Source organism: Anomaloglossus baeobatrachus, chromosome 12 (assembly GCF_048569485.1).
Source record: "Anomaloglossus baeobatrachus isolate aAnoBae1 chromosome 12, aAnoBae1.hap1, whole genome shotgun sequence".
Classification (NCBI taxonomy): domain Eukaryota; kingdom Metazoa; phylum Chordata; class Amphibia; order Anura; family Aromobatidae; genus Anomaloglossus; species Anomaloglossus baeobatrachus.
In genome coordinates, this window is record NC_134364.1 from 37,243,536 (window position 1) to 37,271,098 (window position 27,563).

Here is a 27,563-nt window from a genome sequence, read left to right on the forward strand (position 1 = left end):
CCGGACGCTGCTGTCGTTCCCGGTGAGAGATGGCTGACATGCTGGACAAGGCTGTCAGGGACAGAATCAGGATGGAGGGTGACGCGTGGCTTGCTGCTATTACAGGTGAGCAGCGTTCCCCTCCTCCTGAGGCTCAGATGCAAACTCCGGCCGGCAGGCGGCCTGCTCGTCTAAGCCGCCCGCCGGAGCGTCTGAGTCACACACTGCGCATGCGCGCGGGGCGGGCGCGCGCCCCACGTGCGCGCCGTGCACGTTCCCCCACTCAGTAACGCCCGCACGCCCGAACACAGTAACACGCGCGCCGGCCGCAAGCCTCTCCTGTCCTACAGGCAAAGCGGCGCCGCTGTAATTAATAAATCAAATCCCTGCTCTCCGGAGGCAAGGCTTAACCCCATCCTTGCTGCTTCAGCCCAACACTCCACCTGTAATAGCGCCCCCACACACGGCCATGGGAGGAAATAATAGCTGCAGATCCTCCTCAGCAGAGGAGTTTGCTAGTAGGATGCAATTATCTACTCTTACCTCCCCTGCCACACTGCACTAATGGAGAAGCAGGCAGGGTGGGGGCGGCTGCTCCCTCAACTACAATGTTATCTCCCCAGTTGTCTCTTCAACACATGGACATGAGTGGGGGAATGACTTTGCCCCCTGTGGCGGCAACAGTGATGGCTCTGGCTCCTGCAGCAGCTGCGGTGATGGCTTTGCCGCTTGCTGCTCCTGCAGCTACTGTTGGGATGACTTTGCATCCTGTTGCTCCACAGGTGCTGGCATTGCCCCCAGCGGCACCAGAGGGGATAGTCTTGCCTCACGCATCACATACAGTGTCGGCCTTGCCCCCGGAGCTGCAGAACCTACCCCGGGTCCTCCCTGTCCACGATGCAGCGGGCGCTGGAAGCACGGCCCATGGTAGGCGACACCTGGGCGCAGACACCGCTCCGCTGCCTCCGACTCCTCTGACTCCTCACATTCCCGTAACCTATATAGACGCAGGCGATCCAGTAGGGATCGCGATCGCCGCTCTGCCTATTCTGAGCGACGGTCCACATCCTCTCGCAGAAGCCGTCGGTCTCGGTCATGCCATCAACCACGGCTGATTCATCCGACGACTCCAGGACATCCAGCAGGCACTCTCGTCGCAGATCATGCCGCCAGAGAGATGCCAAACCCTATGTGGTTCAACCACATGCCGCGGGATCGGTAGCGGCTCAACATATATTGGTGAATCCCACGGATGCTCCAGCGGTCGGTGAGTACAATTATTCTGGGGCTTCAGGAGGTGCCGATACTACAGCTATGTCATTAAAAGCTCTGTTAGCCCATTTAAATACCCCGAGTAAAAAAAAAAAAAAAAAAAAAATTAAAAATTCTGGTTAATCCTTTATTACTTTGAAATCAACCTGAATAGAGATACGAGTCCCCTCCTAGGGCTGATATACATAAGGATACATTCTTTTGCGGTACCCCCCCCCCACCCTTAGGCTCTCACCTTGACCCAGAGAATGTAATAAATTAAAAAAAATAAAAAAAATAAAAAAAACCAGGGTTGCAAAAACTATTGATAATTGGCTGCAAGCCTTTTTTCGTATTAGGGTGTGCATGGGTCAGAAACATCCTGACCGTTGTCCTGAGCTTTTTATATATGTTGACTCCATATAACGTGTACAAGGCGCACGGCGGGCTGCGTGGTGGGGTTATGACGAAGATTTCAGGCGTCGTCTGGTCCATCAACCACACTTAGGGTGGGGGGGTTAAAGCTACAGACTACTGGTTGCGCTTCATAATGACTCCTAAAGTCCCCTTTCATGTCGCGGCCCCTGCCAGCTCTGCCGGTTCCAGTTCAGTGGCCGTGCGTAGACCCAGCGGCACTGCCGATTCTTTGGTCTCTGCAGATATAAGCTTGAATGCTCTGCCTGCGGAGGCCCCCATGCAGCAGCAAAAAGGCTCCCGCCCTTTGGCAAAATTGCCAACAAAGTCGTCAAATTCACCTGAAAATCGAGACACCAGTGAGCGTATCAGAGACGGGGCTGTGGCTTGATCGGTACCTCAATAAAGAGGTGGCATGTCAGCTGCGCTTCGGCTTCACTTTTGGATTCTTTACCCCCTTTTTAACCTTAACAGACAACCCGTTTTTGTCCGGAATCTAAAGTCGGCGACTGAACTCCATGAGGTTTTGCTTGATAAACTAAACAGCGAGTTAGATAAAGGCAGGTTTAAGGGACTCTTTAAGGTGATACCTTTTTACAACTTTCGGGTGTCTCCGTTTGGGGTCATTCCTAAGAAGGAAACAGGAAAATTCCGTCTAATTCATCACCTGTCTCACCCGAGAGGTTCATCCGTCAACGATGGTATACTTGAATTGGACACGTCAGTCACGTTGGTCTCTTTTGACAAAGCTGTGGGTTTAGTTCGGCAAGCGGGACCGGGGGTGCTGATGGCCAAGTCAGATATTGTGTCGGCTTTTCGCCTCTTCCCGGTCCACCCTGATTGCTACCAGTTGTTGGGATGTTTTGCAGACGGTTGTTATGACTACGATACGTGCCTTCCTATGGGATGCTCAATCTCTTGTTCCTATTTTGCGCTATTTAGTTCTTTTTTGGAATAGGTTGTACAAGTTGAATCCGGTTCTCAATCCGTTACTCATTATCTTGATGACTTCTTTTTGTAGGCCCCCAAGATTCCACTCACTGCCACTTTCTATTACATACGTTTTGCAGCTTGATGTCAAGATTCGGTGTCCCGTTGTCAAAGGAAAAAACAGTCCTTTCTTTTCTTGGTATTGAGATAGATTCAAACGCGATGTTTTTTGATTTCTCACAGATGACAAGGTATTGAAGCTGCGCTCACTGATCATGGGGTTTTGTTCGGTCCGTAGAGTGACCCTCCATCAGATGCAATCTTTCTTGGGCCTTCTTGGGCCTTCTAGTATTGCCTGTCTCGTCATGCCAATGGGTCGAGTTTTTTCCCGGAGGTTATCACTGGCTACAAAAGGCGTTTGGCTTCCCCATCTCCGTACCAAGATTACATCCCGCCTGTGGGCTGATTTGTTCATTTGGAACGATTTTCTATCCAGGTACAATAGGCAAACTTGTTTGTAGGATAACTTTGTCTCCAATGAAGAGTTATCACTCTTTTCCGACGCATCTGGATCGTTGGGTTTTGGTGTTATTTCCGGTGTTCAATGGTGTGCTGAGCATAGGCCCCAATCTTGGCACGCCAATGGTCTCGTGTCCAATCTAACTCTCCTCGATTTATTCCCCATTGTGACAGCGGTCGCGATCTCGGGCCCGCCTTTCAGAAATAAACGGATTTGATTCTGGACTGACAACATGAGGGTGGTGCACGCGATAAATCATCTGACTTCATCCTCTTTGCCAGTTATAAAATTACTTAAATTTTTGTGCTTCAAGTTTTGAGCTCAATATTTGGTTCCGGGCTTGCCATGTGCCTGGCAGGTGCAACACTATCGCCGACTCACTTTCCCGTTTTCAATTTCAGAACTTCCGACAGCTCTGTTCTTGCGCCCAAACAGAGGGAATATCGTGCCCACACAGCATATGGGATCTGTTGGAATGCAGCTGATGCCGTTGGTGACGTCTTCAGGGGCCCCGGCTGGCTTACGGTAAGGCATGGGTGGAATGGTTAGTTTTTTCGCAGCAAATTACACGGTTTCTACATTTGATTCTGCCAGATTGGATGTTACCTGCCAGTACCTGTATCACCTGTACTAGCTGTCGGGGCATGCTTTCCATTTCAAACTACGAGGTTGGCTGGACATTACTACATTTTTTATAGTCCAACAAGCAGTTAAGGCGTGGGGCAGGGGGCAGCCTAGGAGGGAGCGCAGAAGGCCGGTTTCTTTTAGCCTTCTTCCTAGTATCATCGGACACATCTCCGCCGTTTGTCCTCCTCCTTTCGAGTCTGCTCTTTTCTCTGCTTCTTTTGCTATAGCCTTTTTGGCGCATTGCGCATTGGTGAGTTGCTTTCTCCTGCCGGAGGCACCCACGGGGGCCTTCGGCACGATGACATCACATCGGGTAATGGGGGTTTAAGGATAAGAATTCGGCAATCTAAGACTGATCAAACCGGGAATGGCTGCTGGTTATTTTTGTTTCTATTCCTGGCCCAGTGTGCCCTGTTCGACTGATCCGTAATTACATCACTTTGCGCCATGGTAACTCTTCATTCTAGTCCATGAAGACGGTTCCCCTCTGACGAGATTCCAATTCTTAGCGTTTTTTTTTTCGTAAATGTTTAACGTTTCTGGGTCTGCCCGCCTGCGAGTTTGGTACTCACTCCTTTGGATAGGGGTGGCTACTGAGGCCGCTTGGGCGGGATTGCCCAATGCATAGGCCGGTGGTGTTCTGCATGTTTTGCAAAATGTATTAGTCCGGTATTATTGCTTCTTTCATCAATTACTTAAACAGGTTTGCCTTATTGTATACGTGTCACTAACAGTTTTTTCCTTTTAGGCGCGGCTAAGTCTGTAATTTGGTTACTGGGCCACTCCTATATTTTGCTTTCGTGGCTTCGAGGTGAATTGGAGAGGCATCAGGGGTCTCATATGGGCTCAAGTTATACCTGAAGTTGTGGAGATTGCCAGGTCTGCCTTAACTCCAGTGGTCCTCGTCATTTCCGCCGGGTGAAATGACCTCGGTTCCCACCGCAAGATGGTATTGAGCAGGCTTTGTTCTTTATGGGTGGGGGTTGGAGCACAGTCTAGGGCCTCTGCTCCTCCGTGGCGGTTTTGAGCCAAACAGTTGTTCGGCTACGAAAGCTAAAGTGCGCCGGAAGTCCGGCCTGGCACAAAGTTTCGTTTGAAAGTATTGATTAATAATGGTTAATTGTGCTGTGACCGACCTCCATCCACAATAAAAGATGAGAGTTGTTTAATTTTGATAAAGCTCTCCTAATAAAGTTTGTATTTTGGTTAATTTGGTCTCGGAGTGGTTAATCGGACATGGGAGGGTCTTGTTTGCGGGGTGTGGGTCTCAGCAGTCTGGGCTACTTAGAGGTGGAAGTGGAGAAACTGTTTTCTTTCCTCCCAGAGGAGAGCAAATTTGCACACCTAGATTATTTACATTCTTCATGTCCTGAAAGGTGGCTCCGCCATATTACTACATTAAGTAAATTGGCATGAATTAAAAAAAAAAGTCTGTGTAATTAATTTGCATCTGTCCTAAGAAGATAGCCTGTGCACCAGCAGGTATTAAAGAGGTTTTCAGTGTCTAAAGGGATAATAGTGGAACTTGGCCATTTATATCATCCCTATAAATAATGACAAGAGTATCAGGGTACATGCTCAGCCGCAGATCCACTCAAACATCTCCTCACCACCTGATCATGGGGTGGGGAGCACCATTCTAGTGATCAATGGGGTCCCTGCAGTAGGGCCACAGCTATCCTACAAATATTACTTTTCCTTTAGATGGATAATAAAAGCAGATTGTGGGAAAACTACTTAAAATATCTGGTGTCTTCCAATTGGTGGGTGAAACAATGAATTGCACCTTATGCATGAGCCCTTCTTACTGGGTGAGGCTCAAGAGGGTTCCTTTAGGCTACTTTCACACATCAGTTTTTTTCCATCAGTCACAATCCGTTTTGTGACTGATGCGACGGATCAGTCGCAGATTGTGGTACAACTAATGTGACAGATCCCTGTAAAAAAAAACGGATCATCGTACCAGCTTTGGAGCCTTGCAATATGATTGTGTACATACTGGGCATGCTTAGTAGAAAATGACGGAATCCAGCACTGGATTCCGTCGTGTGACGGATTACGGCGGAATCCAGACAACCATTATACCTCTTGATGGGTTGTGACGGAATCCTGCGCAGTGCGTCGTTTGGACGCTCAGAAAAATGTTACACTGTGCATTGCTTCCGCCCGAACGTCAGTTATTCCACGACTGATCAGTCGCGCGATGGATGCAACGCAAAGCCAATAGTCGCAATCCGTCATTAATACAAGTCTATGGGAAAAAAACTGAATCCTGCAAATTATTTTGCAGGATTCAGTTTTTTCTCAAAACGACGGATTGTGACTGAGGGAAAATGATGGAAATGTGACAGTAGCCTTAGATTGCTCTTATTTAGCTTACAAATAATCGGAGTATCGATCCCCCAAAAGGAGGCAAATGTTTAACTGTACTCAGTGAGGTGAGAAGGCTCACGTGATGGTTCCTCCGGACAAGTTACAGATGTAGAGTGGGTGCAGGTGCGCCCACAATGTTCTGTATGGTGACAGCTGCAGTACTGAGGTATGACCAGTACCCATGACTCACTGGTTCCTACTGGCCTTGGTTATCTTTCCATAGCAGAACTCCTCTGTGTCTAAGCAACAAGTGCTGTGTAAAATGAACACGTTTATCTTTCAAATCAACTGTCAAACTCGCGGACTGGAGCTGTGGCGTATTGTCTAGACATGCTTTTCCATACCCCGTCACCTGCCGCATGGGCTGGTTTCAGGGGTATGTGGGTCCTTGCATGAGCGAGTTCCACTGGGCCTCTTTTTGATTAGATTTTTCACCCTTGCCTTCCAAAAATTATGGTTTTTCATTTTTTCGTTGATAAAATGAGACCTTCTAACCTCTTTTTATTTCAATTATTCATGTGGCCAGACCAAAATATCATATTTTATTTTTCTATTCTTGTTACATGTTATTTATGTAATGGGAGAAAAAAGGAACTATAAATATATGTGGAAAATATTGATTTCATAGTTTGTTTTTACATTTTTGTCCTCATAGGGAGCTTTAACTTGTGATTTCTTGTACAATGTACTGCAATACTGTAATAGGCTACATGGCTTTCAGTAACTCTCTACTTTCCATGACTATGCCACCGGTTCCCCATTTCCAACCTCATAAACGCCACTGTTACAATTGACAACAGCACCTAAAGGGTTAAACTGGAGTAATTGGAGCTCTCTCCGAATTAAGACTTGGGTGCCAACTATTTTAAAGCCTAAAACACACTTCCGCAAAACAAACGTCCGTATGACCTCGGGTCATCTGGCCAGGGCTTGCGCAGAACGCTGGAGGCAGAGGGGAAAGCGCGGACACAAGATTATGGGCGGGCACTTGCTGATGACAATCACAGCGCCGCCCATAATCTCGTGCCTGCGCAACATGTCACCAGCGGTCACACTGTGCACACAGTGCACAGTCCTGGTACAGTTGCACGGCGCATGCGCGGGACCTCGGGCGCACTGGGCGGCGTCCTGAGGTATCAAATGGAGCATTGGGGGACGGCGTAAATTGGCAGGAGGGACAGTAACGGACACCAGACAGCCCGCCCCCATGGATATTTTAGAAGATTTGCATACCAAAAGGTACAACTTTATAAAATATTTAATTTGGTCTAAAAGGGGCACAAAAACTATAGGAACCATGCTAGAATGCAGCCCAGGAGCTGCAGAGGGGGAAACTTTTAGGTTTAAAGCTAAATTTCTGCTGGCAGGTTGCCTTTAAGGTCTTTTTATATAATAATCCACCCATGTGCCTACCCTTCTTCTATGTTAATTAATGGTTCACAGAAAAACTACTGGATGTAAACAATCAGATTGGTAGCATTACTTCTCATGCTGGCAGTATATTTTATCTATATTTTATGTATATATTTTGTTTTTAAATACTCATGGTCATTGGTAATAGCAGTCCTAGGCTTTGGGATACAGCCATCTGAGAGTATGTACTGTATATGTGCCTACATAGTCTATCACTGGCACCTAATGTAAAAATGTTCACACAGTAATATATATATATATATATATATATATATATATATATATATATATATAGTATAATTCCAGGCCTACATTACATTTGATAACACACTATAATGGAGCATTGCATTTGTTAATGAGCGAAAACGCTATGATTGGAGAATAAACAAGGGACACAATGCTAAAGTGTGCTATTTTGTACTACCTTATGCACACCAAGTAGTAAAATAGTCAGTTTTGTGTAAATTTATAACCCAAATCTTAAAAATGTAGTTGTTTATTTGGATTTTTCTAGATCACTTCAACTAGAGGAAGTAAAGGCCAAACCCATCGATGGTGGTGGTGACTGGAGGCCTCCTGACTCCCCCTCGATAGATGATGTCAGGCGACATAAGGATCTGGTATGGCTGATTTCGAACTGTCCACTTTTTATCAATGAGTTAAGCCACCGCCAGAGGAGTCTGGCAGCGGCTCTCATAGGCAAAATATGCAGGAAAAGGGGGCGATCCCTGCCAGCAGAACAGTCAGCCAAACCATTGTTCAGCTGGAAGCTGTGCATTATATATGGCGGGGACTTAAAGAAAAACTGTCAACTTGTCAAACGTGGCCAGTTGCTCCTTGGATTATTCCACTTTTTGTGTTGTTTTTGTTTTTTGTTTTTTTTTTTTATCAGCCATATGGTATCAGAAATAAAAAATATGACCCTTCTTATTCAGTGCCAATTTATACATTCTTTACCAATACGGCGTACTTTACAAGATTCTCTAGATGGCCCTGTGTTATTACTATGTGAGCAACACCCCTTTGGCAAAGACCATAAACATTAGCACTAAATAAAAAGGTAAACTATATAAATATTATAAACCCCAGATTTTGCTTAAAAAGATACGTTTATTAATTCACAATTTTTAAAAGACATAAAAAAACAAAAAACACCCATAAAAGACACTAAATATAGCAAAAGAGTACCCAAAATACCTACTATATATCAAGGTTAGTATACCTATGGTTGGCTCTCCAGCTCACCCTACACCAACCGTCATCCAAAAGGAACCTACCTAAAGACGGTGTTACACGCTACGATTTATCTGACGATATGTCGTCGGGGTCACGGATTCCGTGACGCACTTCCGTCATCGTTAGCGACGTTGTTGCGTGTGACACCTACATGTGACTCCGAACGATCGCAAATAGGTTGAAAATCGTTGGTCGTTGACACGTCGTTCAGTTTCAAAATATTGTTCGTCGTTTGGAACGCAGCAGACATATTGCTACGTTTGACACCCTGCCAACGACGAACAACGTCTATACGACCGCCTTGGTCAAACAATATATCGCTGAACGATGTAGCGTCGTTTGTGAGATCGTTACGTGTGACTGCTAATAAACGACCTATGAGCGATCTCGGCAAATCGTAACTACGATCTGGGCGTGTCACATCGCTAACGAGATCGTCAGATAAATCGTAGCGTGTAACGGGGACTTTAGTGTAAGGTGAGCTGGAGAGCCAACCATAAGTAACCTTGATCTATAGTAGGTATTTTGGTTTTTCTTTTGCTATATTTAGTGTTTTTTTATGGCTTTTAAAATTGTGAATTAATAATTGGGATTTTTAATATTTACTGTATATAGTTTGGAAAAAGGACCCTGGGTAACCTAATCATTCTATATATGTAAAGCACTAAAGAAAAAGGCCTAAACCTCTAGAGCCATATGGAGAATTAAAAAAATAAATACTTCGGGGAGCAACGGGAATAAAACAAGAGCAAAAACTGGTCTTTTTTAAACTCTCGACAGGTCCTCTTTAAAGGAAAAACACAATGCATTGTCTAAGGTGTGAACGTGGTGGCCCCAAAATCACACTGTAGGAGGGCATTTAGCAAGTGCCTTTTTTATTTTCTGTACAATAAAGGGCTTACCCATGAATTTTGTTTTACTATGTGCCTAAAAACGAACAAGCAGGTAGTTGGTAATAGAGGCAACTACCTCCCTGTTGTATCCGGTGCCGGCACGGAGAGGTCATTGACGGCTTCTGCCGATGATTCAGCTGCTCCTCGTCAGCAGAGAAGCTCTTTTCCTCCGGGCTGCTCTGTTGACGTGGCGTGACTGCCGGCATCATGCTGATTGACAGCCAGCTTTCCTGTTGCATTGCCAGCCACCTATTTGCTTTACTGTAACTACGGTGTATGATGTTGGAGACCCACAGAAAAAAAAAAACACTTGTTGCAAGCTTGTTACAGATATTTTTGTGACCGTCCCATTCATGGAAAGTGTAATTGCAAAAATCCATGCACATGCTACAAAAAAAAAAATAATATAACACGGAAATGTACGGAATGGATTTTCATTTGTGACATTTCTGCAACAAATCCTCGGTGAACTTACCATGCTGGTGCAAATGTCCATCTAAAGGAAATATTACATCATCAGAAGGGTTAGGCAATCACTCGGTAACTCCGCTAAAACCTATGTCAAAATATATTGATACAACAATGGATTTTTTTGCAGCCGATTTATAATTGACACCTCGGTCCTGTGGTGGTAATGTGACCCTGATCGTCACTAGCCTTGTATTAAAGGAACATTATAACATCACAGCTTTTTAACATTTGTAAAAATTAGCTTCTGCTTTCTAAGTCCCTTGTCAAATGCCTGCCCGCAGCTTTCTCTTATGGCAGGACTAATTAAAGCGCACCATGGCTGTGCCCCACCTTGGCTGCAGACCAAGATACAATAGCTACACACAATATAATAGAATATATAGGAATTTGCTCTAAGGATCTGTTCACATCTGCGTTCACAGCCTCCACAGGCAATGCTGTCAGATTTGCTGTATGTATCCGCATTCTGGCTGTCAAAACTACAGAATCTGTAAGGGAGTCACAATGGGCACCTTGGTAAGTCAATGAGGGCGATCGGGCTTCCTTGGTCTCTGTCATATGATGGATCCAGTGCTGTAAAGTGATCTATTCTGTGATAGATCTTACAATGCTCCTGAGCGGATCCCAATTATTAGCTAGACAGAGAGGCCTTAATGAGGAGCGGTCTAACGCTGTTCTTCTGAGTATTCTGGGGGGTTTTGTTTGTTTTTATATCTGAAGTACTGCTCAAGTTATATGGGCCTTATCATCTTGCGGTAATTTTTATTGTCTTTATTCCAAAAGGGCATGGTTCACGGGATTCCCTGGGGGCGTGTCGTTAGGCTGATCAGCATTTATTTATGGTCTTTAACCAAAAGGGTGTGGCTCACCGAATTCCCTGGGGGCATGTCGTTAGTCTGATCAGCATTTATTTATGGTCTTTATCCAAAGGAACGTGGTTCACAGAATTCCCTGGGGGGCGTGTTGTTAGGCTGACCAGCATTTATTTATGGTCTTTAACCAAAGGGGCATGGTTCATGGGATTCCCTAGGGGAGTGTCGTTAGGCTGATCAGCATTTATTTATGGTCTTTAACCAAAGGGGCGTGGTTCACGGGATTCCCTGGGGGTGTATCGTTAGGCTGATCAGCATTTATTTATGGTCTTTAACCAAAGGGGCGTGGTTCACGGGATTCCCTGGGGGCGTGTCGTTAGGCTGACCAGCATTTATTTATGGTCTTTAACCAAAGGGGCGTGGTTCACGGGATTCCCTGGGGGCGTGTCACTAGGCTGATCAGCATTTATTTATGGTCTTTAACCAAAGGGGCGTGGTTCGCGGGATTCCCTGGGGGCATATCATTAGGCTGATCAGCATTTATTTATGGTCTTTAACCAAAGGGGCGTGGTTCACGGGATTCCCTGGGGGCGTGTCGTTAGGCTGACCAGCATTTATTTATGGTCTTTAACCAAAGGGGCGTGGTTCACGGGATTCCCTGGGGGCGTGTCACTAGGCTGATCAGCATTTATTTATGGTCTTTAACCAAAGGGGCGTGGTTCGCGGGATTCCCTGGGGGCATATCATTAGGCTGATCAGCATGTACAACCTTTACCCCACCCCTTTGTAAAGACTATAAAAAGTAGCATTACATAAACAGGCCTGTATTTCTTGAATATAATAATGGATTAAAAAAAAAAAAAAAAAAGGAAAAAATTATTAGCGGATTCCAGGTCTGCTTTAACACCAGTGGTGTAGTGTAAAGTGGGGAGGGGGATGTAGGGACAGTTGCCCCAGTCACAACTTTGTGGGGGTGCAGAAAATCCCCCCATGCTCCACTTGTAATCTACATAGATTGAAAAAAAGACCTAGGTCCATCTAGTTCAACCTTCCTCCAAGAATTATATATTTGGTCACCAAATTATCTATAGCCGATAATGTTGTGTGTAGTGAGGAAATCCTCCAGCCCTGATATAAGAGCGGTTATAGTATCCGCCATTACTACCTCTTGTGGTCGGCATTCCACAGTCTGACTGTAGTTTTGTAAGAGGAGAGACAGACACTTGTAAGGAGAGCAAGTCCAATTTTCAAAAAGCGTCTGTATAAGGGCGCGCTCACACGAGCGTGAAAAACGGACGAGTGCAACGTGAGAAAATCTTGCATTGCACTCTGACCAATGTTAGTCAATGAGGGAGAGCAGTTAGTGTGCTTATCTTGCCTCCAGAATCTGGATGCGAGAACAGTCGCAACATGCTGCGATTTTCTGCGAGAGCCGTATCACCCGCACCCATACAAGTGAATGGATGCGAGAGATACATCGGACTGCACTTGGATGTTATCCCAGTGCAGTGCGATATACGCACAGGGTGACAATGGAGGAGATAAGGGGATTAACCCCTCCCTCTCCTCCACAGCGCTCGCCCTCAGCTTTACAGCTGTGACACGATTGCAAGATCCGGTCACAGTCGCATGACACTCGGCTCACGCTCACAGCAGAGCCTGAACCGGGGGTCATTAGCATATCGCATCCGATGCTCTTGCATAGGATGCCATATGTTCGTGTGAGTCTAGCCTAATACATTTTTCCTTGTCACAAACTTTCTGTAGGGCTACTTAGGATTAGGGTAATCATATAGTCACAAGAAATATACATATAAATATGTATGTGTAAAATAACAATGTACAACTTGTTATTTTTATAATTTCAACAAAATTTCCCTGTTCTGCTAATCGGTGCGGTTCCCAGCAGTCAGACCCCCACTGACAAACTAGGGTGGATATCATGTGGATAGGTGATAAAGGGGTTGTCCGGTGAAAACAAGTGAAGTACTGCAACTTTAAAGGGAATCTGTCAGCAGGTTTTTGCTTTGGACTACCGTAATTCCAGCAATGTGTCACATAGTAGGCTGTGTCTTGCTGTTTCAATAAAATCAGTATTTTATCAGTAGGAGATTATCACTACAGGACTAAGTGTCTCTTGCCTCCTAGTCAACTATTGTTTAACCCCATCTCCACCAGTGATTGGCAGCTTTCTTGCATATACCAGTGTTTCTCAATTCCAGACCTCAAGGCCCACTAATACATCAGGTTTTCAGGATTTCCTTAATATTGCACAGGTGATGGAATTATTCCCTGTGTAATACGGTGGAAAGCATGATCTGTTGGTGTGCTTTGAGGACTAGAGTTGAGAACCACTGCATTATACAGTGTACACGGAACGCTGCCAATCAGTGATGTGGGCGGTGTTATACACGGCTCAGCATTCAGAGCTCTGCTAGATCTGCAGAAAAACTGTGGCTGTATCAAAATGACAGCAGGCAGCACAATAAGTATATGTCACATTGCTGGAATCAGGGTTTCTGCCCCAACCTCGTGCTGCTCTCAGATTACATAGCAAAAACTTGCTGACAGATTCCCTTTAAATTTACAGTGGTGGATAATAATGGTGGACAAAAATGAAAGAATGCGAAGTGTTGTAAAGGTGTTTATTGTTTGCAATTATGGAAAATTGCAATAATTTTCACTCCTCACAGTAAATTCTTATAAGTAATAGTGTAGATGTGGCATGCGTCGCTTGCATTCTCACACTGCAGAAACTCGTGGAGCTCTCGCCTTTACTGTTGTAGTTTTAGATGTCAACTCCAGCAAAGTTCAGTGTAAAACCTCCCACTGAGCACGCTCCCTACCGGCATGGTTGGAATAGACGATAAGCCAAAGTGGCACCCGCATCACGACCTCGGCGGGGCATGAGGGCTCCTAGTTCACACTGACATATTGGAAACGTAAAAACACCTGGAAAAAGAGGGCAGCTGTAGAAACAGGCTGCAAGGCAAGATGGCTGCACTGTGGTGCCTAGATGAAGGCCAGCTTTATGTCACTGTCTATTAGTACGAAGGCCTAAGAGGCGTAATCTGCTTAGTAGAGCAGCGTGTAAGACAAATCTCATATTCCAGCAGTTCTGAAAATTGGACGGGTAAAATCGCTGTATTCCAATTTATCACGTAATTGTATTTGCAGGTACGGTACATCTTAATATAGCAGAGGATGGCTCAGACTGCGGGAGCCAGATGTCTCCTCTATTTCTAGACAGCATAGGGGAAAAAAGAAGCCTGTGATGCTCAGGAAGATTATTCACGGAATAGTGATGACATCCTAATAACATCCTCCGCAGAGGATCAATACCGTAGGTGCAGCGCTCTATGGAGAGCCTTACAGAAGACTGTCAGGGTTCTTCTAAAGGTTCTGCAGGGCTTTGTGGGTGACAGGAGGACATGATCGTTTTGTACAGAAAAGGCACAAGGATACAAACAGCAAGTGCGGAGGATACGTGTCATCATACAGCGAGCTGCGGGGAAAGATAGAACGGCACTACGACACTGACATGTCGCTAATGATCATCCTTGAACTTGAGGAAGTTGCGCTATTGTACAGTCTCAGGTTAAGAAAAGTTCATACAAGCCCTGGAGACAGAGACTCGGGACTAATATATAGCTAAAAAATCTTATATACAGTACAGTCCAAAAGTTTGGACACACCTTCTCATCTCTAGAACAGCTATTAAGAGGAGACTTTGTGCAGCAGGCCTTCATGGTAAAATAGCTGCTAGGAAACCACTGCTAAGGACAGGCAACAAGCAGAAGAGAATTGTTTGGGCTAAAGAACACAAGGAATGGTCATTAGACCAGTGGAAATCTGTGCTTTTGTCTGAGTCCAAATTTGAGATCTTTGGATCCAACCACCGTGTCTTTGTAGAAAAGGTGAACGGATGGACTCTACATGCCTGGTTCCCACCGTGAAGCATGGAGGAGGAGGTGTGATGGTGTGGGGGTGCTTTGCTGGTGACACTGATGGGGATTTATTCAGAATCAAAGGCATGCAGAACCAGCATGGCTACCACAGCATCTTGCAGCGGCGTGCTATTCCATCCGGTTTGCGTTTAGTTGGACCATCATTTATTTTTCAACAGGACAATGACTCCAAACACACCTCCAGGCTGCGTAAGGGCTATTTGACTAAGAAGGAGAGTGATGGGGTGCTACGCCAGATGACCTGGCCTCCACAGTCACCAGACCTGAACCCAATCAAGATGGTTTGGGGTGAGCTGTATCGCAGAGTGAAGGCAAAAGGGCCAACAAGTGCTAAACATCTCTGGGAACTACTTCAAGACTGTTGGAAGACCATTTCCGGTGACTACCTCTTGAAGCTCATCAAGAGAATGCCAAGAGTGTGCAAAGCAGTAATCAAAGCAAAAGATGGCTACTTTGAAGAACCTAGAATATAAGACATATTTTCAGTTGTTTCACACTTTAAGTATTTCTATCCACATGTGTTAATTCATAGTTTTGATGCCTTCAATGTGAATCTACAATTTTTAGAGTCATGAAATGAAAGAAAACTCTTTGAATGAGGTGTGTCCAAACTTTTGGTCTGTACTGTATATAAATAAAAACTATCTTGTTTCTAAAGGAGACTTGTCACCAGAATAGACCATTCTTAAAGGAATTTTCCGCTACCTTGAAACTTTTGCACATGGACCACCAAGTACTGCCATGGAAGCGAGAAATCGTGTTTTGAAGTTGTGTATTTCTGTAGAAGTGCATTGGGGTATGACGATGCACTTACAGCTCCTCAACCTCGCGCTGTATTCCCTGCCGTCTATCGGAGCCAATGACCTGTCAATCAACCAGAGGCTGAACACATTGTGAGCCCAAAAAGCTGTAAGTGCATCATCAGGCCCAAATGCATTTCTATCCACATAGTGTACATACAGAACTTCAAAACCTGATTTATCTCTGCAGAGTCATTTTGGGGTCATGGGGTCAAACTCATGACTTTGGGGTCATGAAGGGATCAACTTGATCATCTATTTAAGGTACACAATCACATAAATGGCTTGGAGATATAGACATTTCTGATAGGTTCCCTTAAAAATAATATAACATTTGGAAATATATTAGTCCATAGTTAGTTACTAATCCACTGATATTTTTCCAAAATCTCTTCATTATGGAGATGTTACATATCACATCTGGCATCAAAGGGTTCTTCCCATCTCCTCCTATCCCAATTTGTAGTAGGTGTAGTAATAATAACAGCAAATACCTCCAATTAGAAATGTAGTATAGTCTCCTGATTCACTATGTCTCTTACCTCATGTGCAGGGCATTGCAGGACCTTAGGCATCCATGGTTACAACCATGAGCAACCAACTAACTTATTAAATGTGTGGTTGGAACCAAGGATACCCAAGGTCCTACAATGCCCTGCACATGAGGTAAGCGACATAGTGAATCAAGAGAACTATACTACATTTCTAATTGAAGATATTTGCCAATATTATTATTACTATTATCACACCTACTACATATTGGTATAGGAACTTTGACATGGGAATACCCCTTTAAAAGGAATCTGTCAGCAGGTTTTTGCTATGCAATCTGAGAAGAGGATGATGATGTAGGGGTCAAAAACACAGGTTTCAGCAATGCGTCTCTTAGGCTACTTTTCACACATCCGGTTTGAGCACTGCGGCTCAATCCGGCTGTGAAACCTATGCAACGGATGCGGCGAAAACACCGCATCCTTTGCATAAGTTTTTACATGCGGCCCGTCCGTTTTTTCCAGGTTGCGGCACGCTACTGAGCATGCACAGTGGAAGAAACCGCATGCGGCGGCCGGATGCGGTTTTTGCCGTATCGCGCCGCATCCGGCGTCCATAGGCATGCATTGAAAAATGTGCCGCAGCGACCGGATGCGGCGCAATGCGTTTTTTTGCCGGAACAAAAAACGTGCCAGGGAACGTTCCATCCGGCCGCTGCATCGGCAAAAAACGGATGGAACGCAAGCCCATGCGGCACAATGCGGTGCCAATGCAAGTCAATGCTGGAAAAAACAAAACCGGTGGCAAAAAAAAACGGTTTCGTTTTTTCAGCAGAGCGCCGGATTGTGCACTGCTACAACCGGATGTGTGAAAGTAGCCTAATCGAGCGGCCTGCTGTTTACTTGCAATGATTGTTTTAGCACCAGGGCTTTATCATTGCTTGGACTACATTGCCTTGTAGTTCCACAGTCCTGCTCCTGTGATAAGCAGCTCACTTTCCGTAGACATTGTACATAAAGAGCTTGATGTGGGCGGGAGCAGTGTTCTCAGCTCTGCTGCATTGCTAAATCTAAAAACTCTGTGTCAGAACAGTTGCACCCACACATCGTTGGATTCAGGGTCTATTTGCCTACATTATGCTGCTCTCAGATGAGGAAGCAAAAAACCTGCTGACAGATTCCCTTTAAGTTGTGCTGATTACCCGGTTGTTATGCTGCAGTGAATAATAAAGTGTAATAAAGTGTAAGGTTTGTTAGTGAATAACTTCATTTATTTTTTTACACTAGTTGCTTTATCAGTACTGTTTATTAGGATTTCTGGTTCCATAAGGCTGCTTTCACACCTCCGGTATCTGCAATGCGGCACAATCTGGCACTTTGCAGGAAAATCACAACCGTTTTTTTTTGCTGCCGGTTGCGTTTTTTCTGCATAGACTTTAATTAGTGCCGCATTGTGCCGCAAGGCCTTGCGTTCCATCCGGTTTTTGCTGCATGCGGCAGATTTAGCCGATGCGGCGGCCGGGTGGAACGTTGCCTGGCACGTTTTTTCGTGCGGCAAAAAAACCCCGCATTGCGCCGCATTTTCAATGCATGCTTATGGCGGCCGGATGCGGCGCGATGCGACAATAACCGCATCCGGCCGCCGCATGCGGTTTTCGCCACTGCGCATGCTCAGTAGCATGCCGCAAGCGGCAAAAACCGGACTGGCCGCAAAGTAAAAACTTATACAAAGGATGCGATGTTTTCGCCGCATCCGTTGCATAGCTTGCACAGCCGGATTGAGCCGCAGAGCTCAAGCCGGATGTGTGAAAGCAGCCTAACTGGGCGAGTGGCTTTTGTCTTACACACAATAGGCACTAGAGGGCGCTGGTCACTTGGGTAGTAGTGACTCTTGACAATGACCCTGTATGTGTCAAGACTGTAAAACACTGCCCTTATAGTTATTGAATAAATCAGAAGCTGGGTTCTTCAAGAAAAGAAAATAAGAGCAGAGAGCTTAAAATAAATAATGAAAATGCCTGTGCGCGCCGGGTCTCCCTCGTTCCGGCAGGTTATTTTTAGATTGGAAGCTCCGGGGATTTCAGGGAATACAAAAAAATCATTTTCTACACGTCAGGGAAGCATGCTGCTATGTTTTGTTTTCCATTTATAAACTTAAGAATGATTCTGATATAGATTAGTCCGGGGTCTCCATCGAACCCTCCGGGGCTTGTGCAAACTTTTCCTAACAGTCGGCAGGAGGGATCCATCAGGATTGTGCTCCCTGTCGTGCACGGCTCCATACACAAGCACAGGGAATATCCCGCGCCTATTTCATTCATTGTATATTGCCTTTTTGTTTCTTTTTTTGCATGAGGCATTTTTTTTTCTGCTTTTATTGATTGATAGCTAAAGTTTAATTTTAGGGGCAGAAATTCCTCATAAATTGATGTTGCTTCTTTTGCCAAGCGGCATAAAACATCACCGAGTGTACCTAAGGCCTCTTTCACACGGACGTGTCAAAAGTGCGTATTGTCCTCCGTGAGCCGTGTTTATGGCACACGTGTGTTATCCGTAATAACACACGGAGAACGGGAACTTTCTGCTCACCTGTCCCTGGCGTCCCTGTCCGTGGTGCTGATCTTCGGTCTCTGGTCCTGCCGACTCCCCGCTGCTGCAGCTTCCGGCCGCAGTGAAGTGAATATGCAATGAGCATAATGAGCGGCGCTTGGAAGCAAGTGACAGCAGCGGCAGAAACAGCAGGGCTGGAGAAGGTGAGTAAAGTTTTTTTTTTTTTCTTTTTCGCAGTCACATGTGTTTTCTCCGGTGCGTGTCACATGGAACAACTCCGTGTGGTCTGTTTGCGTTCCGTGTGACACCCGTGATGCCGGAGAAAAACAGACATGTCTACATGTACAGCACACGGACACATGTATGCTCCACACGTACACACGGTCCATGGCAGAGCACGCACGTGAACGCAGACGCATTGATTTTAATGGGTCTACATGTGCCCGTGTCTCCGGTACGTGAGGAAACGGACCAAACACGTACCGGAGACACAGGCGTGTGAAGGAGGCCATATGCAGGATTTCCCATTAAAATCAATGGGAAGTGTAGTCAAAGACAATATGGAACCTTTTTTTTTGGAAATTTTGGAACCAAATCTGCGTCAAAATCTTTTTTTATTTTTTATCTCTATGAACCTACTGCTGCCCTCACAAGGCGGGGATGCGGTCATAAACCAGAAAAGCCTTATGAAACTGTGGTCCTTTTAACTGCACTACCCCTGCACAATCATTTAATTCTATTGGTAACCAGTTGGTCACCTGCAATATTGGGGATTGTTCACACGCTATGTTTTGGGGTTTTTTTAGCTGTTTTTGCCACGGAAAAAAACTATTTTTTTTTCTGTACCAACAAAGTGAATGAGCGCTCTGAAATCGCACATGCTGCTTAGCGTTTCCTTGCAGAATTGAAGCAACAAAGCTTATTTTTTTTTTCAGATCTGTTCTTTCAGCGTTTTTGCACCGTTTTTCATTTAGACGAATAGGAACAAAATTAGCTGGTAAGGAAAATAAAAGCATCAAAAATACGTAGGAGAAATGGCTAAAGCAGCAGATTTTTTTGGAGAAAAAAAGTGTATGCACATGGGCCATGCGGTCTTGCAAATAAAACAGCCAATTCCCTGCAAAATTAAAGGGAATCTGTCACCAGGTTTTTGCCACCTAATCTGAGAGCAGCATATTGTAGGGACAGAGACCCTGATTCCAGCAATGTGTCACTTACTGGGCTGCTTAGGGTAGCTTTGATAAAATCACTCTTTAACACTAGAAGTCCCAGGAATTTCGAGCTCCATAGGGTTCCAATGGTAGAAATGTTAAATCACCCCTCTCTGGGACTTCTAGTGTTAATCATTACAGGACTACTTGGCGTGCAGTATATTCATGAGCGGTTGATTCTGTTTGATCTAATATTGCAATTATGGAGTTAGCATATGATTAACAGTAATGATGCAAATCTGGAATTTTTGGAGTTTGCTGTATAACTGCTGGATCTGCAGCAGAGAAAACATTGATTTTATCAAAGTGACAGCAAACAGCTCAGTAAGTGACACATCGCTGGAATCAGGGTCTCTGGCTCTACATTATGCTGCTTTCAGATGAGGGAACAAAACCTGGTGGCAGATTCCCTGTAAGTGGGAGAGCAGGAGAGTAGTGAGTAGACCACAGCGCCCAGGACTGCCGTGATTTAAGGCCATGGTATGTAAACGCAGCTTAATTCTTTATAGTTAGGCTGTGTGAGCAATATATGATCATTGGTCCCTATCTACAAAAAGGGGGAAATAGGAGGATCCGGGGAATGACAGGCCAGTAAGCCTGACCTCTATTGCAGGAAAAATCTTCCAGGAACATTTAATTAGATACCTGGATGTGAAGGCATTAATTAACCAGATCCAGTATGGCTTTATGACCAATAAATCTTGTCAGACCAACCGGACTTCCTTCTACAACAAAGTCACTGAATGGTTGGACCAGGGGAATGCTGTGGATATAGTATATACCTGGACTTCAGTAAAGGGTGCTTTACACGCTGCGATATCGCTAGCGATAGCACCCGCCCCCGTCGTACGTGCGACATTTGGTGATCACTGCCGTAGCGAACATTATCGCTAAGGCAGCGTCACACGCACATACCTTTTCAGCGACGTCGCTGTGACCGCCGAACAATCCCTCCTTCAAGGGGGAGGTGCGTTCGGCGTCATAGCGGCGTCACTAAGCGGCCGCCCAATAGCAGAGGAGGGGCGGAAATGAGCAGCCGGAACATACCGCCCACCTCCTTCATTCCTCATTGCCGGTGGAAGCAGGTAAGGAGATGTTCGTCGTTCCTGTGGCGTCACACATAGCGATGTGTGATGCCGCAGGAACGACGAACCACCAGCGGCATGCACCACCAACGATATTATGAAAAGGAGCGACGTGTCAACGATCAACTATTTTTGCCATTTTTGCGATCGTTGATCGTCGCTCCTTGGTGTCACACGCTGCAATGTCGCTAATGGCGTCAGATGAGCGTCACTAACGACGTGACCCAGACGATATATCGGTAGCGATGTTGCAGCGTGTAAAGCACCCTTTAGGCATTCGATAAAGTATCACATGACATCCTCATTGGAAAAATGATCAAGTATGGAATCGACAAAAAATCAGTTAGATGGATTCACAACTGGCTTAATGATCGGGCGCAACGAGTAAGGCGGGCTTTGCACCGATGCTGCGATGTCGCACGCGATAGTCCCCGCCCCCGTCGCAGGTACGATATCGTGTGATAGCTGGCGTAGCGAAAATTATCGCTACGGCAGCTTCACATGCACTCACCTGCCCTGCGACCGTCGCTCTGGCTGGTGACCCGCCTCCTTCCTCATAGCGACGTCACACGGCAGGCGGCCAATAGCGGCGGAGATGAGCAGGATGTAAACATCCTGCCCACCTTCTTCATTCCGTACAGCCGCCGGCGGCAGGTAGGAGATGTTCCTCGTTCCTGCGGCTTCATACACAGCGATGTGCGCTGCCGCAGGAACGAGGAACAACATCGTACCTGTCGCGGCACCGGCATTATGGAAATGTCGGTGAATGCAACGATGATACGATAACAATGTTTTTGCGCTCGTTAATCGTATCATCTAGCATTTACACAGAGCGATGTCGAAAGTGACGCTGGATGCGCGTCATTTTCGATTTGACCCCACCGACATCGCACGTGTGATGTCGCAACATGCAAAGCCGCCCTAACACTAAATGGCTACACATCAACCTGGAGAAAAGTTAAAAGCAGGGGCCGCAAGGCTCTATCCTGGGGCCAGTGTTGTTTGATATCTTTATAAATGATCTGGACAACGGAATTCACAGATGATAATAAGATAGGAGGAGGAAAGAGAGCGGATTCAGAAGGATCTAGACACACTTGAACAATGGGCCGAGGAGAACAGAATGGTGTTCAAGAGGGACAAATGCAAAGTCCTACATCTGGGTAAAGTAAATGTAAAAAGCATATATAGTTTGGGAGGAATAGAACTAGGTGATAGCACCGGGGAAAGGGACTTGGGCATAATAGTGGATCCCACCTTCAATATGAGCCAACAGTGCGGAGCTGCAGCTAAAAAGGCCAACAAAATTCTGGGATGTATCAAGACAAGTATTGAATCTAGATCAATACTAGATAGTCTGTCCTGGTCAGACCTGGAATACTGTGCACAGTTCTGGGCGCCTCAATTCAAGAGAGACATCGATATATTGGAGAAAGTCCAGAGAAGAGCAACCAAGAGGGTATAAGATCCGCAAACCATGTCATATGAAGACCAGCCAAAAGGACTAAAGAGCAGGCTGAGAGGAGACTTGCGTATATACTGGAGTATAAGCCGAGGCACATCAGTTTACCACAAAAAAATGAGTAAACTTATTGACTCGTGTATAAGCCTAGGACTATAAGACACACCTCAAATTTACAGAAGGAAAATTGGAAAAAATAATTTTTAATGTTCAAATGGTGGTCCATCTTATAACCCTTGTGTCATATAAATTAGCTCACCAGGGCGGCGCAGCAGTGGTGGCAGAACAGTTAAGGAGGCTGGGTCGGCAATGCTGTAGGCTCAGAATACGGGGGTGTCCGCGGCTCAGGAGGGTCACAGGACGGAAGGTCAGCAATACTTATGGCTCTGGGGTGTCGCGGTTCAGGAGGGTCGGCGATACTGGGGGATCAGGGGTGTTGCGGCGGTGCTATTGAATCTGAAAGTGGGCCGGTTGCTCCGTTGAGCCGGCCGGCGGTTGATGCAATAGACTTCAAGAAAATGACAGCAGAAGCAGCGTGTGCGCAGATTGAGATCTCAGCTCTCCGAGATCGCAATCTACGCACGCACCACTATCATGGCCATTTTCTTGAAGTCAATTATGTCAACCGCCGGCAGGTTCAATGGGTTCCGCTATCTGCCACGACACCACTTAGACCACTATATCGCCAATCCCTCTTGAGCTGTGACACTGCCGCAACAGTCCTGAACCACAGTATCCCACGACCGTCCTACGACTGCACCGACCTGGTAAGCTTAATCCGGATTATAAGACGCACTCCAATTTTCCCCCCAGTTTTTTTTTCGGAAAAACACATTTTATAATCTGGAAGTGGGACCCTCACTGGTGTATAAACCGTGGGCGAATTTTTCAGCATAAAAAATGTACTGAAAAACTCTGCTTATACACCAGTATATATGGTAATAGTGGTCTACAGATATCTGAAAGGTAGTCACAGTGCAGAGGGAACCACCCTATTCTCAAGAAATTACAAGAAAGTACAAGAAGCAATGGGATAAAACGAAAAGGAAAGAGATTCAGATTAGACATTAGGAGAAACTTTCTGACAGGGAGGGCAGTCAGAGAGTGGAACAGGCGACCACTGGAGGCAATGAAGGCAGTCAGAGAGTGGAACAGGCGACCACTGGAGGCAATGAGGGCAGTCAGAGAGTGGAACAGGCGACCACTGGAGGCAATGAAGGCAGTCAGAGAGTGGAACAGGTGACCACTGGAGGCAATGAAGGCAGTCAGAGAGTGGAACAGGTGACCACTGGAGGCAATGAGGGCAGTCAGAGAGTGGAACAGGCAACCACTGGAGGCAATGAAGGCAGTCAGAGAGTGGAACAGGCGACCACTGGAGGCAATGAGGGCAGTCAGAGAGTGGAACAGGCGACCACTGCAGGCAATGAAGGCAGTCAGAGAGTGGAACAGGCGACCACTGGAGGCAATGAAGGCAGTCAGAGAGTGGAACAGGCGACCACTGGAGGCAATGAGGGCAGTCAGAGAGTGGAACAGGCGACCACTGGAGGCAATGAAGGCAGTCAGAGAGTGGAACAGGTGACCACTGGAGGCAATGAGGGCAGTCAGAGAGTGGAACAGGTGACCACTGGAGGCAATGAAGGCAGTCAGAGAGTGGAACAGGTGACCACTGGAGGCAATGAGGGCAGTCAGAGAGTGGAACAGGCGACCACTGGAGGCAATGAGGGCAGCCAGAGAGTGGAACAGACGACCACTGGAGGCAATGAGGGCAGTCAGAGAGTAGAACAGGCGACCACTGGAGGCAATGAGGGCAGTCAGAGAGTGGAACAGTTGAACACTGGAGGCAATGAGGGCAGTCAGAGAGTGGAACAGGCGACCACTGGAGGCAATGAGGGCAGCCAGAGAGTGGAACAGACGACCACTGGAGGCAATGAGGGCAGTCAGAGAGTGGAACAGGCGACCACTGGAGGCAATGAGGGCAGTCAGAGAGTGGAACAGGTGACCACTGGAGGCAATGAAGGCAGTCAGAGAATGGAACAGGTGACCACTGGAGGCAATGAGGGCAGTCAGAGAGTGGAACAGGCGACCACTGGAGGCAATGAGGGCAGCCAGAGAGTGGAACAGACGACCACTGGAGGCAATGAGGGCAGTCAGAGAGTGGAACAGGTGACCACTGGAGGCAATGAAGGCAGTCAGAGAGTGGAACAAGCAACCACTGGAGGCAATGAGGGCAGTCAGAGAGTGGAACAAGCAACCACTGGAGGCAATGAGGGCAGTCAGAGAGTGGAACAGGCGACCACTGGAGGCAATGAGGGCAGTCAGAGAATGGAACAGGTGACCACTGTAGGCAATGAGGGCAGTCAGAGAATGGAACAGGTGACCACTGGAGGCAATGAGGGCAGTCAGAGAGTGGAACAGGCGACCACTGGAGCTAGTGAGTTCTCCATCAATGGAAATCTTCAAGCGGAAGCTGGATAAACATGAAAATCTGCAGTCGCAGGAGGTTGGAGCCGATGGCCCTTGAGGTCCCTTCCTACTCCACCATTCTATGATCTCAATAAGTATCACCTTTTTAAATTCTAAAGAAAAAGAAGCAGAAATTGGAAAAAGGAAACAAAAAATATTGGTAATATGCAGACTTCATCATAGGACTAAGCTCTGTTTACATAATCCGGAACGCTCCTTTAAGAATGATGTTACTGGCGTAAGTCACTTAATTTTGGGCATAGGACATTTAATTTCCACGGAGCTTAGCACCATACGTTTCATTAACTTTACTGGTACACATTAAAACCGCTCAAATTTGATAGTACAAACTATGAAAATGTAAGAAGTGACATAAAACTGGAAAGAAATATTAGCCCTGCAGCACAAATGCCTATTACTGTGCTGTATAAGATTATCCTGTGCACGCTGCCAAAGTAATAAATTATGTGAGGTGTGATATAAACCTCTGGTGGCTTCCTGGAAAATCTGGCTACACACTTCAGTGACTGAATGCAGGAAGACTCTGAATGTAAAGCGGAGGATACTGGTGACTACAGAGAAAAGAAGAAGAAAGGACAGTCTATTGCGGAAATGTGACGCTCCATCTTTACACATCAATTTTATATTCTTTTAACATATATAGAATCTACATAAAAATAATCAACTTTAATCTTTTAAAAACACCAGATTGATGTGTCTACAGCTCCTGAAAGGGAATCCGTCACCAGGTTTTTGCTGCCTGATTTGAAAGTAGCATAAAGTAGAGGCAGAGATCACCAGTTCTCTGAATGCTGAGCTGTGTATAACCCTGCCTCCACCACTGTTTGGCAGCTCTCTGTGTACACTGTGCATAGGCAGACATATACTAATCAGTGGTAGAGGTGGGGTTACATAGAGCAGTTAACCAGGAGGCACAAGACACCTAGTCCCATAGTGATAACCTGCTTATAAAGCACTGATTTTTACTGAAACAGCAAGACAGTAAGTGACACATTACTGGAATCAGACTCTGTTACTCTACATCATGCTGCTCTAAGATTACATAGCAAAAGCATGATGACAGATTCTCTTACGTGAATCATGGTCTCTTGATGTGACTGGCATTTGGACCTGACTGGCTCCTTAAAGCACTACTCCAGCCGTTTGGTATTTTAGCCCTGGAGTGGTGCTTTAAATCAAAAGGGACCGTCACATGCAGCGACGTATCTAACGATATATCGCCGGGTCATGGATTCCGTGACGCACATTTGGCATCGTTAGCGACGTTGTTGCGTGTGACACCAATGAGCGACCGTTAACGATGGAAAATACACACCAAATCGTCCATTGTTGACACGTCGTTCATTTTAAAAAAAATCGTTGATTGTTGAAGGCGCAGGTTGTTGGTCGTTCCTGCGGCAGCACACATGACTACGTGTGACACCTCGGGAATGATGAACTACAGCTTACCTGCAGCCGCCGGCAATGAGGAAGGAAGGAGGTGGGCGGGATGTTACGGCCGCTCATCTCCGCCCCTCCGATTCTATTGGGGGGCCGCTTAGTGATGCCGCTGTGACGCCGAACGAACCGCCCCCTTAGAAAGGAGGCAGTTCGCCGACAACAGCGACGTCGCTAGGCAGGTAAGTCCGTATGACGGCTCCTAACGATAGTGTGCCACGGGCAGCGATTTGCCCGTGATGCACAAACGACAGGGGCGGGTACGCTCGCTAGCGATATCGCTGCGTGTGACGGGGCCTTAAGTCCCCTGCCCCCTGTCATATCCTCACCTTCCCCCGGTTTCACCTTTCACCAATGCCGTCCCAACCCTGTGGCGCCATAATTTACCCATAACTTTTGACTGGCCAGAAATTACATCACAAGTTCCCAATGCATCTCTATGAGAGCCAGAACGAGGCTCCCATGGACTTGTATTGAGTTGGGACCTCCGGCTCCATGAAACACTGGAGCTGCCGGCAGGTCACAAATCGCCAAAGACCAACTGGAACGGCGGAGATAGAAGGTGAAGCTGCTGAAGGGTGAGTATAAGGCTATGTCCGCACGTTGCTTTTTACCTGCTTTTTACCTGTTTTTTTGCTGCTTTTTCAACTGCAGCGTTTAATGCCAAAATGGTTGTGTTCTGCTTTTCAAGCAAAGTCTATGGGAATTTGGGTTTCTTGTCCGCACTATGCAGTTCAAACTGCTGCCTTTTTGTTGCAGAACTTTGGTCAAAAACTCAGCTTTGCAGTGCAAAACCCAAATTGCAAAAACAATTGACATGTCAGTTGTTTTTGCCATTTGGGTTTTGCACTGCAAAGCTGAGTTTTTGACCAAAGTTCTGCAACAAAAAGGCTGCAGTTTGAACTGCATAGTGCGGACAAGAAACCCAAATTCCCATAGACTTTGCTTGAAAAGCAGAACACAACCATTTTGGCATTAAACGCTGCAGTTGAAAAAGCAGCAAAAAAGCAGGTAAAAAGCAGGTAAAAAGCAACGTGCGCACATACCCTTAGACAGGGGCAGGGGGCTTCTACAGTGGTGCAATAAAAAAAATGCTGGTGTGTGCTTTAATAACTCCTGCAGTTATTGGTAAAAAAAATAAATAAAATAAAAAAAA

The 27,563-nt window shown here is 46.1% G+C and overlaps 1 protein-coding gene across 9 annotated transcripts in view; it reads right to left on the reverse strand.

Annotated features, from left to right (window-relative positions):
• Positions 1 to 27,563, reverse strand: part of SLC8A3 (solute carrier family 8 member A3) — a 489,560-nt gene that overhangs the window by 52,609 nt on the left and 409,388 nt on the right. For 2 of the 9 annotated variants that reach the window (XM_075329949.1, XM_075329944.1), the window contains exon 4: positions 10,112 to 10,132. The exons of the other annotated variants lie outside the window; for them this stretch is intronic. In XM_075329949.1, the coding sequence (XP_075186064.1) occupies positions 10,112 to 10,132 (21 nt within the window). The remainder of the gene's footprint in view (positions 1 to 10,111; positions 10,133 to 27,563) is intronic. 9 annotated transcript variants of the gene reach the window in all.